Source organism: Topomyia yanbarensis, chromosome 1, assembly GCF_030247195.1.
Source record: "Topomyia yanbarensis strain Yona2022 chromosome 1, ASM3024719v1, whole genome shotgun sequence".
Classification (NCBI taxonomy): Eukaryota; Metazoa; Arthropoda; class Insecta; order Diptera; family Culicidae; genus Topomyia; species Topomyia yanbarensis.
The window spans coordinates 144346985-144363250 of NC_080670.1; the positions used below are offsets into that span (position 1 = coordinate 144346985).

The window sequence follows — 16266 nt, forward strand, 5'->3', positions numbered from 1 at the left end:
ACTACCACACCGAGCGGGGGTACGCAACACAACTGCGCAATGAAAAAACCACAGCCACTTTTTCAAAAGCACCATCCAGCTAAGCCGATGGTTTTTCCAACAGGTATTTTGCATGAATTGAATCGTGATGATCTGATAAATCGACTGATATTCTTCTTTTAGAGTTTTAAAAAGGTTTATATGGATAATCCGGTGGCAAAGCTGAACACAAATTTTCCTACGCACACTACCAAGCGTTCAATTCTAACACATGCTTAAAAACGGTAACTTGAACCTTAACATGTCTACAAACTTGGGAATGTTCATGGGTGTTGCAAGTTTTACAATCTATTGAGAAACAGTTAAGATAAAGCAAATCAAATTAGTATTTCGACTGATTTTGTGGCTTGAGGCTCTACGTAACATTTTAGGCTTGGTGCTAGAAGTGTTAAATGGGGGTGGGCGTAGCGTAGTTGTTAAATGTCGTACATATTAAAAGGCTGAGGTTTGTGGTATGCCACAAATTTGCTTGGAGATGTTGGTCAATAGTAGATACAAAACATAAATACAAACATGTAAGAGGTTACTGTTTCGGGTGTAGAATCTGACATTCTATTTACAAAGGGATATGTTGCTTTCTACCAAAACTATACTTTGCTTTATATTCAAGTGCTGCAGTAAATACCATTCACTTTGGCAACTAACACTAATTCTAGAAAATCACTTACTTGAAATAACATTGCTGGCATTTTGCATCCCACGGCGATTCGGTGAAGAATAGTGACGGCAGCTTTTAGCGATGAGGTTGGAATTTCCTCCCAGTCCTTTAGTGCCAGTGTACAAGCCCGAACCACTTTTGGGTTGAGCAATCTGCGAAAGAGAAAAACAATCCGACAGTCATTTTATGATTAATTGTAAAATTTGAAAAGAGAACAGTAATTACGCCAGAGAAAGACTGTTCATACGAACATAATTAGCAATAAAAGCCACTCTTTGGTTCGTCATGCTTACGAAGGAAAATGGGGGAAACAATATTAAAATATATGAGAAAGGAAAAACAGCCCATATTCCAAGGACAAAAGAATTTTTCCCTTTCAGTTTAATGCAAAGAAAATTTGAGCACATAAAATAAATGACTAATTCCAAAAGCACTGAAAAGTACATACATAAATCGAGACGATAAATATATTCGCAAAGAATCACTTTTTACTCGCACGTGAAAATAAACAAAAAATAAAAAAAAGCCTTGTGAATTTTACAAAGTTTACCTGATTGCTACTTGTTCTTTATCATTAGACGACATTTTGCTAAAGTGATCAAATTATCGCCGCATATAAAACACCTGATACGAGCAATACGAGTCGACCATCTAGGAAAGGTTCGGTTTAGCTAAGAAGCTCATAAGCACAGCAACACGTCGTATGCTTCGTCACCAGGGAAGAACTGATTTCCTAAATCATAAATCACAACCTGGCACCATAACAAGGCGTTATAATTCTGCGAGGTGCTGCAACAACTGTGAGCGTACGAGATTAATTGCGAAATAAAATCTAATTAATTTTATGCGAGACGTCCCGGCAGAAACCACGGCCGGGAGTGACTATGCTTAGTTAAGCCACCAAACTGCCACACTTCGTTTATTTTGGAAGGGGCCACCTTAGCTAGGTGACAAAGATATGCTGTTGTCCAGATAGCCTATCTTTCATCAACACCTATGGGGATTCATGATTTTTTGTTACAGTATAGATAAGCAATATTGCATGTAATAAAACAGTCATATTATACACTATATTCATATTATGCTGAAATTTGTAGCCTGCAAATGAAGTGGTTAGAAATTTCTGTGCAATCTTCTTACACATCACGTGTTTGTCTCTTATTCGCAAACTTCGCATCCGCACAGTTGTGGCGCTGGTGTTGTACCGCTTTGCTTCGGTACGGGAATGAATCTCTCTCAATTCGCCTGATTCATGTACGTCATGTTCCGGCAGCGAGGGTGCAAAAGCATGCCGTGCTGCACAAATTTCAATTTGAATAATCTCATAAATGTCGCACGTAAGTGTGCCTAATTCAAAGTAAACAAAAGCGAAAGACCACGACAGCTGGCGCTAAAGTACATTTCATCATTGCGGGGGAAGGATATATTTTAACGGGGTGGCACATGTGTCACCATCACCACCGCAGTAACCAGACAAAGAACAATTGTATATACAAGCCCACCATGGTGCGGGAGCAGGACACGTGGGTGAGGGTCGGATTTCAAAACCAGAAACCGCGGAAACCGCCCAATGCGTCGAACCCTTCCACATAAAATATCACCGGTTGGTTGGGTGATAAACCTTTTAGAGATTTCGAGTTTTTTGCGTGGTATTCTTGAAGGAGCAGGTTTTGTGGCTATGGTGTGTTATTGGAAGATGGACAAATGGTAACAAGTGATGTATGCATTTCAAGTATATTTTATTCGCTATACCTCTGATTAAAAGAGTTGACCATCTATCTTACTATTTACAATTTAAGAAAATTTGTGCTTATGTCGCTTGTAAAATTGATGGAATATTTGAAATGTTTGAAAAAAATATAACTGTTGTTTAAAATAGCTTCAATAGAAGCTATTGCAACACAGTAAACTCACTACTAAATCTCATAAAGGGTAAAGTGGCCTACAATCTATGAAATAAGTATGCATTGGCATCAGCATCTTTGCTTTGTTCCTATGAATGAATATAATAACAAAAATGGCCTGAGAGTGGTGAAATACTTCTGTTTGAAAGCAACTAAAACTCGAATCGAATGCCGCAATCATTGCACTACCATTTGAGTCAATTCGTTAAACAAAGATGACACACGCTGCTCTAACCAACGGCTTCGAATGGGTAGGGTAATAATATAAACATGGCAATTTATGGCAATTTCATACATGTATTTAACAAGTTTTACAAATATTGTATTGGATCATTGGAACCATACTTGACACCGACCCAGGTTCATAGAATGTGACCAAATATTATAAATAACAATATAGTCCACTCTTGCAATTCTCATACGACTCATAGAAGACACAAAACGTTCGCCATCTCGCGACGAAAAAGCATTCTAATCAATCATTTTTAGCTCACCTGCCTTTAGCGTGTTCTGTGAAATTAACTGTCAAAATGAAATCGATTGCAGTGATGCCAGGTGCACAGATTCTGTGTTACACAAATTTTCAATGTGCTGCACAGATTTTAAAACCGCACAGAATTCCACAGTTTTCTGTTATTATTGCGCATTGGCCACCAACCTAGACTCCGCACTTTAAAAGTGCGCGAAATCAAACTCCTACTAAAAACTGCGAGCTGTCAAAACACATACATTTCAAGTGATAGAGATGGTATTTATTTATTTTTATTGCCACAAGCAATATGTAGAGATTTCCACAGTGTTCTGTAATAATGCACAGGCTAGCACAGATTTCTTAACTTTTGACCCCGTCTTACTAGAACAAACTAAAAAGGCGACTTGTTTTGAGCTAAACTAACGTTAGAGTAGCTACAGATGGAATCCTATCAATATGTTGGTTCAATATTTTAAAATTTATCGCATTTATTTAATTTGTTTTACAGCCCATTGTCGCATATGGCAACTATTTATGTACACATTGGATGCAATTAATGACACTTGAAATTGTCAAAACAAAAGTCAAATGTAATGTATTAAGTATTAAGCACAGATTTTTACATATGCTGCGCACAAATTTCCAAAAACCTCTCCTGGCATCCCCGGATAATTGAGTCAGTAGATTTCTTTCTCATTGAAGTTAAAGGCCTATTTACACTCTCGGTGAAAATGAACGTGAACTCGATGCGCACCAAATTGTTTTTCCAATATCTCATAAGTGCGTAGAAATTGATGAAAATGGAACTAAACGATAGTGCATTAATATACTTTGCAAATCCATGCATAATTCTTCGATATAATTGAATCAATGCAATAATATCCATATTCCCCAATCATTTTAAATATTCCACAGTGAAATTTGTTCGCAGTGGATATTTCATTTGTTCACCGGTAGTGTAAACGCGACGATGGACGGAATTGATGCGGAGTGGTTAATATAAATGCCATCGCTGTAAATTGCCAGTTGAACGTGAAATCGTTGTTCGCTGATGAAACTGTTCATGACGTCGTCCACAATTAACAATGAAAGGTATTCAACACTTGTTCACGTTCATTTTCACGGAGAGTATAAATAATGCTTAAGACAAGACAAGACAACTAGTAATACCATTTCTGAAACCAGCGAGCCACTTCTCTGTATTTCAAAACAGTTAATCCAGTTTGGTTCTCTATGATAAATGGTTTTCTACTTTAAATTACCTATTTACAGCATTTATCCGGAAGAATGACAAAGAAAGAAATTTCTGGAGTTGGATTAACTAGATACCGCGCATTTCGGTCTACACATCAGTTTTCTTAAACTTGGTGCAAAAATGAATTCAACCAACTTTCAATATTTTGCACTTTGTACAAAAACTTGCGGACGTAGCACCAGTAATCAGAGCAGCCAGTTAAGACAAAATGAACGACTGCATTAAAATTAAGACGTTTCTATAAATCGTGTACACTTTGCGTGACCTCTTGAAGGAGCTTGTTTCAATATTGTAAAGTAGAGTTATTTCTAACGTTGTACAATACGATGACCGGTTTGGCAGCACTTATTGACGTTTTATGTGGTTTCTACAAAAAAACTCTTCAGGTCTCTGGGTCAAATGTGTGTATTTTGCATTATTATTTCCTTCATTTCTACAAAACAATCTTGAGAATGACGTAATGTGGATTTTTTCTAATGTTTCCACCTTGTACTATTGCACGGTGGGCAACTATTCATGAAGATATGTCATTTGCATATTACACAATTTGTCTAGTGATCTTTTGTGTCACCGCGGCGCTAGTGTGATGTCTATTGTGAAACAGGTTTCATAAATCAGTTGTTACATGTTCAAGCCCTGACCAGGAAGGGTTGTCAGTATCAGAAATATTGTATTACACTTAAGCGACATCTGAAGGAATTCTGTAATTGGTCAAACGAATTTTGTTAACACTCAATCTATCTAGGTATATGCTACGATATCTTTAACACACAGAAAAAAGCCATGCTCAGTGCAGATCCATTGCTGTATTTTTTAGACTCGCAGATCATTACCCCCATGTTAACATAAAGGAGAATAGAAGCCATCGCTATAAGAATCACAAAAGAGATCGATATTGTTTGCGAATACAGTATTTCTCCCTTTTTTAGGTAGTACAAGGAAGATTCATCCGTTTTGCTCTTAGAAAATGACCGTGATGTAACTCTGTAGATCTACTACCTTATATTGATGGTTGCGCTTTACTTGAAATGGATACTATGTCCCCCATCTACCTCTTCCTGAGAAACAATCACTATCCCAATTTAGCCCCCTATTCTCTTTTTATAGTTCTCAGAAGTTTTCTGTACTACTTTTGTGGTTCCGATTCGCACCAGAGCGCTACTACGTGAACGTCTTCATTATCACCTTTGCACTATGGTCCCAAAGCTGTATTTAGGAAGACAAAACTGTTTGCATCTAAACCGTTGATTTTAGATATATAGTATCTTCGGCAAATTTTCTTAGAACTTTCTTGCCGATTTTTTTATATTAGCTGAATTAGGGTCCTTGTGGTTAGGGTGTTCAAAGTATCAACTTCTTAGATATGTAAAATTCAGCTACATAATGTTCTACAAAGTTATAAATCAATTAAATTTAAGCAACTTTTCTAAAGAAACTATGTGGCTATCTCTAATGGTTCATGTGCTATGATTTTTGCAATATTTAAGGTAGGGTGGCTCTTTAAAAATTGGTTTTCTATTAATATCTTTTTATGTGTTAATTTCTCGCTAATACTTTGTTCTAGAGGTTTTTAGAACTTTTGTAAATACACATTTCTGCTGAAGCAATGAAGTTTCTATCTCTTTTGTTTGCATAGTTACAGGCGATTTTCAAAATAAAAATGGTTTTTTTCAAAGCTATATATGTTCCAACATTGCAAATGGATTTTCAATATTTTAATTTCATTTGAAAGATCGGAACTTTTCTAGTTTTTGGTGAAAAAATTGCGAGAGCGTTATTTCTGTAAAATAATTAATTAATTTTTGAAAATGGTGTATTTTTCAACAAAAATCGTTCATAACTTTTCAAATAGACGAGATAACAACTTTATTACTTCAGCAAAAATATTCGCCATACAAAGTTCTAAAAGTGCTGCAAACAAAGTATTCACAATAAATCAATGTATGAAGTGACAAATGAAAAATAGTGATTTTAAGAGGTCACGTTTTCATCGCTCAATCTCTTATGGTACAATCAACTGAGAAATAGTCAATGTGTGTGATAATACCAAAAATCACAGAAAATCTATTGACATCTATGTGACACTACATTCTACCGTACAACTACATGTTAGTGTGAATTTACAATAGTGTTAAAAGCGTACTATAATAAACTCTAAATAAAAGTTAGCTATTACGTGGCAAATGAAGCAACCGTTATGCATTATATAGGGGGGAATTATGCTTTAGGGGTGTTTTTACCAGTTCGCGGTTAGCGATTTTCAGACCTCTTACTTTTATTTGTTTTGAAGTAACAAAAAATTGAGAAGCTTTCCTTAACTTACCCACAGCCCTCATTATAGTCCATAATTAATTTATAGTTTCGAACATTGCATAAATGTTGGAAAAGCATACAATAATTTCCGCTGCTATGAATAACAAACTCGTTTCAGGATTTTATTTTAAGATAACAATACGTAAACTAAAGCATTTTCTTTCTAGCACTCGTTTTGAGCACTAGTCCAAACCAAAAAGGATTTACTTAAGTGAGCATAGATAACGTTTGTTGGCCGATTTAGAATTAACGTTAGTTTGCAGCTAACACTACTGTTAATCCACTGTACCATTTAGATGTACGGTAGACTGTTCTTTGAAAAACGTTTACAAATCCAATAGAATTGCCATGACATACGGCACACAATAACTATTTCTCAGTTGATTGTACCATAAGAGATTGAGCGATGAAAACGTGACCCCTTAAAATCACTATTTCTTATTTGTCACTTCAGACATTGATTTATTGTGAATACTTTGTTTGCAGCACTTTTAGAACTTTGTATGGCGAATATTTTTGCTGAAGTAATAAAGTTGTTATCTCGTCTATTTGAAAAGTTATGAACGATTTTTGTTGAAAAATACACCATTTTCAAAAATTAATTAATTATTTTACAGAAATAACGCTCTCGCAATTTTTTCATCAAAAACTAGAAAAGTTCCGATATTTCAAATGAAATTAAAATATTGAAAATCCATTTGCAATGTTGGAACATGTACAGCTTTGAAAAAAAAACATTTTTATTTTGAAAATCGCCTGTAACTATGCAAACAAAAGAGATAGAAACTGCATTGCTTCAGCAAAAATGTGTATTTACAAAAGTTCTAAAAACCTCTAGAACAGAGCATTAGCGAGAAATTAACACAGAAAAAGATATTAATAGAAAACCAATTTTTAAAGAACCACCCTACCTTAAATATTGCAAAAATCATAGCACATGAACCATTAGAGATAGCCACATAGTTTCTTTAGAAAAGTTGCTTAAATTTAATTGATTTATAACTTCGTAAAACATTATGTAGCTGAATTTTACATATCTAAGAAGTTGATACTTTGAACACCATAACGACAAGGACCACCCTAATTCTACTAATATAAAAAAATCGGCGAGAAAGTTCTAAGAAAGTTTTCCGAAGATACTATATATCTAAAACCAACGGTTTAGGCGCAAACAGTTTTGTCTTCCTAAATACAGCTTTGGGACCATAGTGCATTGTGCTTGTATCAACCGAAAATGAGGCCGAGCACGACCTGAAGGTTTGGCCCATTTTGAATTCTAAATCACTCAGATCCTTCCCACAGTGAATACGTCCAGTTTCTGGTTCCAGTAGATGATAGATACAATAAACTAGATCTTTCTTCCTTAAACAAGAAATCCCAGACAACAGATTTAAACACATGCATGTATTGTAACTTCGCGTAATTGGGTAATTTTTTACTGAAAGAAATTACTGAACATTTGGATACACTAAGAGTCAACCGATTTCGAGTACATCAATTAGGGAACTCATCTAGTAGTCTCTCCTTGTGCGATCTTTTTTTTTGATAGAGAATACAATTTACGCACTAACCCAGTACACGTGCTATTAGTAGATAATTAAAAATTTCTGAAGTGCCCCCCCCCCATTTTTCACAAAGTGGTGAATTTTGCAAAACATGTTTAAATTTTATTGTTTAGGTACCCCTAAACATCTTCGTGTAATATTTTGTCGTTATTCGAAATATTTATAATAATTTTAGTTAATTGAAAATTTATACACCTTTTTATTATAATATTTTTTACAGCCAAAGCTTAATTTCGAATTGCACCAAACTTCACTGGTGGTTTAACTAATGTTTAGTCTAGAAAATGTCGAAAAAATGTTTAACAAATGTTAACTATTTCTACTATTTTTTAAACAATTTTTCAAAAAAATGCAGTTTTAAATAGTTTCTTCACGCGATATTCATACCGTTTAAGTTGTAAAATGTTGCATATATTATCAGCTTTTAATTCCAATAAAAAAAACTTTTGAGCAAACACAAGGTTTTTAAAATATTTGATTTTTTGTGTTAGCCGGCATGCGAAAAACAACGCGCGATCGAAACAGTCACTGGTCGCCACTGCACGCTTGAATGAACATTGCACTAGCGAACCTACCGTACTCTCTGCGACACGTTTAGACAAGTTGGCAATGATGAGTTTCGGTTGACAAATGGCGTGTGCCGGACTCAATCAAACAGTTTGAGGAGACCAGGTTGTGCGATTATACTTGATACACACATACTGTTCATACTGTTTATACATACTGTTTATCACCGCATCGATTTCGTTTGTTGAAATAAGTTATAGTTCTGTGGTTGATAGGTCAACGGCAAGAGTGCTGTAATTCTTTGCATAAAAAAAACATAACCAATGTGCGGGGTAAAATCTTTCCGTTGATACGCACAAATTAAAATAAATAAAATTTGGAATTGATATTTACATACAGTGACACAATCTCATTTTCGTACACCGCTATGCGGAATGCTTATATGCATTTTATAAGTAAAACATTAGTTTACGAGACATTTTATTTATGTAGAAACAGTTTTCTAGATACCATAGGCAAGATGCAATAATTATCTTTGTACTACAAATGCTCATTTTTTCAAAAATAATCATAATTCTAAAGAAAGTCAAATATACACGCAATCTCATATTCGTACAGTACACATATTTTTTCAAAAATCAATTGAAATTTATATAATAAATATTCAATGTGGTAGCTTTTGTTTGTAATTACAGTTTTCAATCGTATTGGAATGCTGACCACTAGTTTTTGTGTGTATTCAACTTAAATTTTATCCCATTCTTCTAAATAGTAGTTTCTAAGATCATTCTCATTATAATTCGGATAGTTTTGCACTTTTTATCCAAATATTCCTAATTATTTTTCTAATCAGTTCATAAACGGGGTCCGCAGTGGAGAATCCATAACATTTAAACAATTATAAGTTTACTCTGAACGTTTTTTGCACTCCTTATGCTTTAAGTTCTTCACCTTTCTTCTTTGCTTTAAAATTTATTTTAAGATATTCATATTAAAATACGCATTCTGATCCATCATTCCATCAATGGAGACCAAATTTCTAGCACTTCTAGTGAACATATAATACCCCATACAATAACTCCACTGTGCCTGCGCTTAGCTGCTGTTATAAGGCTTTTACGTCCAGGTCTGAGTTCGATTTTCTCCACTCGAAACAACAGCCATTTGAGTCAAAGATGTTGAATTTGGACTCGTAGACAAAGTTTACAATCTTTCCAATATTCCAATAAAATGTTTCAATGTTGTTTAGTAAATAAAAAATCCATTCTTTGTTTGTCTCATTGATGAACAGCTTTTTGCTCAGAACACAAGCATTGTCATTGTCCGTTCTCCATACATTTCGAGCCGTACCAGAGCAGACTTACCGTAAACCGGGGTGACTTTGATCATCGGGGTGACTTTGATCACTCGAAACTTTTTTCGTAGATCGCTTATTAAACCAGAATAGTCTACCGAATCATTTTAATTTGAAATGATTTTTACTCTAAACTTACAAAATACTGATTTGTTATACTTTTTGAGTATATTGTTCGGTTTATGGGTGCAAAAACTTTAAAAAAACGAAATTTGACTTTACCTGATTTTTACGAAGCTTCGTAAAGTGTCTATTTTTTATGAAACAAATAAATCTCAGATTTGAGCAAGAGTAGTAAACTACAAGCGAGTTTTTATTTTCCTTTAGATTGGGATATGCTAAATTTAGTTTTAAGAGTTTGATTATTTTTAATACATTTTTTTGTGAAACTAGTTGGCAATCATTTAAAATTATTTTAAGCCAAAAATTCGCAATTTTTTTTTATTGTTCAATATTCCAACGCGTTAAAATGGATGAAACTTTTTGTACATTGATAAAACACTGAAAAGAAACAATTTTAGCAGTATTAAAGGTTTTCAGAACCTTTTATTCTAGTTGGACACAAATTTTATGAATTTTTGTTACTCGAATTTTACAGTGCATTAAAATACTTCGTATAATACCAATTAACATCTATTTAACAATGAGTATCTTTCCAGAATTAGTTTATACAAACATTTGAATGAAAAACATTGACATCAATAACTTAATGTGGGAGAACATGCAGGTTATCAAAGTCACCCCGGAACACGAAAAGGGACTTCAACTTGAAATCATTTTTGAAAAAATAGCTGTAAGCGGACAATTTTGGGTAAAACCATCCAATATTGTTCTCCATACATCAGTACATGTTTTAAAAATATTAAACTTGAAAAAAATGTGTTGCGTCTAAAAATATGTAACGATTACTTCGAAAAGTGATCAATGTCACCCCGGTTTACGGTATACTTAAATGCTATGACTCAATTTATTTACCATGTATATAACCTTAATTACTCGATTTTCCCAAATTTTTCTAATTAAAAATCGTTTATCCCTCATCGTAAATTTTTACGGTTCAAGTTTTTTGTAGTATCTGCTCTACGTTTCGCCACATCAAACTTTTTAACGACATGTTAAATAGTTGGACACAACCTTTGAACAATTTCAAAGATTTCATGAAGTGATTTAGCTTCATTTTGGTAAGTAATAATTAGTTTCCGTCCCATAATGGCAGTTAGTTTACTTTTTTTGAACCATTACGTCAATTTGAGGGAATTTCTTAAACTAGTGTGGAGCAAACTGTGCAAATGAACCTTTTTTTTGTAGTCATAAAATCTATTTTTTAAGTAAAACAAAAAAATAAAGAAATAACAGGTCCTAAATTACAAATTAATTGACTTTTCAAAAGTGTACAAATATGAAATTGTGCCATTTTCACACCAAGTAATGATTTTTTATGTGTAGTGTACGGAAACTTGCACATTTTTGATTACAAATGATAAGAAAATGACAGATGATGATTCTACTACCACATTTACAAAACAATACCTATATTAAATAGCGCAAACATTTATGAAACAATATTAAACATATACACTAGAGGTGTACGAATATGAGATTGTGTCACTGTATTCGAATGAAACGGTTTTACTCCACGTGAACAAGAACAGATCTTCAATGAAGCGATAAATAAACTATCGCGTATAGAGCTAGTTTGTACTGATTATACATTATACATTATACTGTTTGTACAATTTTAATAAAATTACAATGGTTTGATTGGACGAAGAGTTATTTAAAAAATATTGATTCTCTATTTTGCACTATGAAATTCACGCTTCTCAGCAAAAAACCAACTTATACTGGAATTGCAATAAGAATTGATGAAGGTAAATTAGATGGTAACTTTTCGGAGGACACAGAATATGTTGCAAATGTTTTTTTTTTATTTCGATTATAGGTTTTAACCTTAAGGTCATTCGCCTCTTCGGGTTAGAAAAATCTCTTATGAAAACGCTTTTAATCCACCTAACAGTGTGATGAGACATTTCTTATAACTCTTATCACTCTCTTCGGATATTATATCGTTTGAGAACATTTAGAACTTGATGCTTCGCAATGTTTTTGATAACACATACTACATGGGATAGTGGCAGGACTCAGAGAATCACTCAAATCAGCATAGGACAACATCAGTGCTAGAAATCTCAAACCAAATCAATGGGAAGGCGACATTTAATGTTAAATATCTCTTTTGATAATAGTCCGAGTACAACAATCTATAGCTTGTTCGAAAGGTATTTGTTAAAGCTGTCCAAAAACATATAAATTGTTAATCTACATTGTCAGTTTCGGCAGATAATTTAAAAAAACTGCAAATTTTTGCGCATTCAAACATTCATATCTTGGAAACTAAACATCAGAATCAAAAACAAATTAATAGCGTTCATACTGTTTTTTAGTTCTTTCATTTAAAATTGGTTTGGATAAGATCGGTTCAGCCATTGCTGAGAAACACGAATGAGAATTTGTCCGTTACATACACACACACACAGACACACACACACAGACATTGTCCCAAATCGTCGAGCTGAGTCGATTGGTATATAAGACTCGGTCCTCCGGGCCTCGGAAAAAATCTTGAAAGTTTGAGCGAATTCTATACATTTCTTTTATAAGAAATGTAAAAATTTCTAACCCTAACTAATAGCAATAACGAATAATGCTGCGAACTTGAAGCACTCAACTACCTTTCGTTTGAGTGCTTCAAGTTCGCAGCATTATTCGTTATTGCTATTAGTTAGGGTTAGAAATTTTTACATTTCTTATAAAAGAAATGTATAGAATTCGCTCAAACTTTCAAGATTTTTTCCGAGGCCCGGATCATGCATAAATGACGTAGCATTTTAGGGTGTAGGGGGGGGGGGGGGGTATACCAAATTTGTGACAAAGTGTGACGAGGGGGACGGTAGGGTCAGAAGTTGTGCGACGTAGCATTAATTTTTTTGACGGGCATCAAAACCCATTGATTAGAGAAAACAATTTAACGTTCCTCCAATCCTAAGAGAAATAAATTTATATTCACATCACTTTTCATGCGGTTTTTCATTTGGTAAATTTTACAGTTCTCGGAATTGCAAGCTCGCAAAAAAAACGAAAAAAAAATGCATGCGGATTTAACTTACTACATTAGTTAGCAACTGTTGCTAACTAGTAGGCTTGGTTTGGAAGCTTAATTAAATTTTCTCTTCGGATTCAACCAAACAAAATTTAGTAATTTAGATGAACGTATGCTTCTTAGAATCATTGGCAGCTGCAGGCGAGGGGCAATCACTAAATCTTCAATACAACGCAGTGCAAAAGTCGCACTTAAGTAGTTACTTTAAGTACCGTTAAGTACTATAAAGTACATTAAGTACCGTCAAGATTTAAAAAGTACGTGACAGTAAATATGTATTTAATGTAATATTTAAAAAGTTTTTAAGTACAGATCTTTGGTACTTAAAATACTCTAAGTACTGCTTTTATGTACTTTAAATACTTTAAGTACTTGTACAAAGACATTAATTCCATAAAGTTTCGTATGAAGCACAACAGCCGTTGTTTTCATTACTTTCATTAATTACTTAAATTACATTGAGAATACGCAGGTATTTTCAATACGACGCACTCAAACCTGCTAGTGCTTGCCCCTCGTCTGCAGGATTGTGAACCGAGAGAACTTCTCTTCATGCTCCATGACATATAAAATTCAAAACAAAAATATGAACACTATAGCTGTCGTGAAATGGGATTATTTTGTACGCAATTTGCTGTTGTAATGAATATGTTGATAAAAGTCATCAAACATTTTGTAAGGTCATCTATTTAAAAGAATTGAAAAACATATCTAATTTTTTTCATCACCCGGCCGCGTTGCGCAGGAGGGGGAGGGGGGTTAGGTAAATGCTACGTTATTTACAAGGGGGAGGTTAGAAAATTGTGACCAAATGCTACGAGGGGGAGGCAGGGGTAAAAAATTGCCGAAAAAAGCTACGTCATTTGTGTACGGCCCCTTAATAGGACTAGTTACTAACCTGGCTTTTTTATGTGAGCAAATATTGCCTACAACAAAAGTTGTAGTTGTTTGAAAGCGTTGTTGTCTATAAACAACATGGGCATGAAAGGGTTAAGATCAGTACAAACATATTTAGTTGTGTTCCGTCTTCTATACTTTTGAACTCTGCTCAATATGTCGCAGTTGATCTACCTGAAAAACCGTGTTAATCTGCGGATATATACATTTTGGCTTTTCGGAACACATTGCTTACTGGAATTTCGAACAGCTTGGAACTTGTGCAGAAGGAGGCTATACCTCGATAATTTACTACGTCCTGCTTGTCGTCTTATTTGAAGACGAAAAACATAAACGACTTTTTTCAACAACCCTGATTTAAGATCTGCTTTATAGGAGTAGAAAGTGCACTAGCGCATTTGTTATGATAATGGCGTGAATTTCATTTGGACAAGTTGATATCAAGGACTTCATCTATTCAATGCCGGCCTCAATATTTTTATCAAAAAAAAAAAAAACAAATGTTATCAAGGCTTATCATGTCACTGGGAACATCGCGTAGTCCGGTAACCTGTGCTGGAGTAGTCGAAACTGTTTCAAATGCACTTGAAAAATGTTTTGCAAACCGATTGCAAGCACCATGGTTCATGCTAGCTCTTTCGTTGACTAATGTTATGCTAGAAGGAAGCCCGCTCTCCTCACATTTCCCATTTATAAAAGACCTGGTCGTATAGTCCCGAAGCGCGGCTGCTCTCAGCCGCTTAAGTTCGAGTCGTCGATTGGACCAAACCAAGTGGAAAACTTTTCCACTGCGTAATTTTCATCGGTGTCGATATGAAGTGAGCTCGGCAATCAACAGTTATCATTGCGTGGTTGAGTCTAGGAAAATCGGAAAAGGTTTAACCCAAAAACTTCTCAACAAAACATTTTGAGGACAGGTCTGCTCAACTAAGAGAAAGGGCGGCTCATCTGTTTGATACTCATGGCAGTTCATGTATTCATCTTCATTTATGAACAGAAGATGCAACGTCTGTTAGTTATCGTACACATTTGTAGTAGTAGAGCTATGATAGATCTCTAAATGGATGATTCGGAAGGGTCGGTGTACGCGTAGCAGAAGGGAGTGCTTTTCCTTACAAGACCAGGCTGGCTGTAATCTACAAATAACAAATATGAAGCTTATTATTCTAGAGAATTGGTAATATCAAGCGCAGAGTCAATATGCTTTCGAATAAAGTTTGTTATCTGCGGAGTCTGGAGGGAGATATAAAACGCCAACACATATACTACTACTATGGCTGATAAAGGTTGTTAATCGATTAGAAACAGCGATGAGTACTCCACCACCCATTTTACCAGGAATGATTGGAACACGATCGTTACGATAGACGGATGTACCCCATTTGGCATAAATACGTTAGTGTATCGATTTTGTTGGCTATTTTCGGCAAATTGAAGACTAAGAGAAACAATGAATTTGAAAGACGGAATTCTGAGTGAATCAGTTATAAATTTAGAACGGAAAACTAGGACTAGGCAGGCTCATATGGACATGATCGAAAGGAAATGTGAAGAATCTTTTGCCTTCTGCTAAGTAGGAGTTGGGCGTTGCACCCAAGTCTACCGCATGGCCATGGAAAAGAATTCATCATCATATTTTACCGTCTACGCCAGCAAAAACTACAAGGGACAGCCCCATGGGGTTGCACGAACTGCAGACGTAGGACTATACTACTTAATGTAAAATATTTATTTTCTTAGTATACTTCGAGTAATAATAAATCAAATATATTTCTTACGTATAGTTTAGGCACATCCAATCAACATCGAACTGTGAAAACACACAACGCAGTGATGTGCACCGCCTGCCGTTCAACAGGCAACTGAGTTTGTCCGGCCATATCCGTTCTTTAAATAGTCGATGATTACGTCATTCATAGAAGCGTAGCGTACTAGGTACACAAATCTGTCGTGCCGGACTTGGGAAGCGCTACCTTCTGCGTGTAAATACGCGATATTTTGACTAGGTTGTACATTATTTAAATTTTTAATGCCGTGATATCAAAAATCTTTCGGTTTATCTATTGGAATCTATTCTTCAGGAATCAGAATATATTGGCTTAAATGGAGATAAAAATTTATCGCGAGATGGCTGAATTATAT

The 16266-nt window shown here is 34.8% G+C and overlaps 1 protein-coding gene across 1 annotated transcript in view; it reads right to left on the bottom strand.

Annotated features, from left to right (window-relative positions):
- Nucleotides 1-16266, bottom strand: part of LOC131676224 (protein timeless homolog) — a 229351-nt gene that overhangs the window by 60139 nt on the left and 152946 nt on the right. Inside the window, exon 11 of the mRNA XM_058955348.1 lies at nt 708-849. Within this exon, the coding sequence (XP_058811331.1) occupies nt 708-849 (142 nt within the window). The remainder of the gene's footprint in view (nt 1-707; nt 850-16266) is intronic.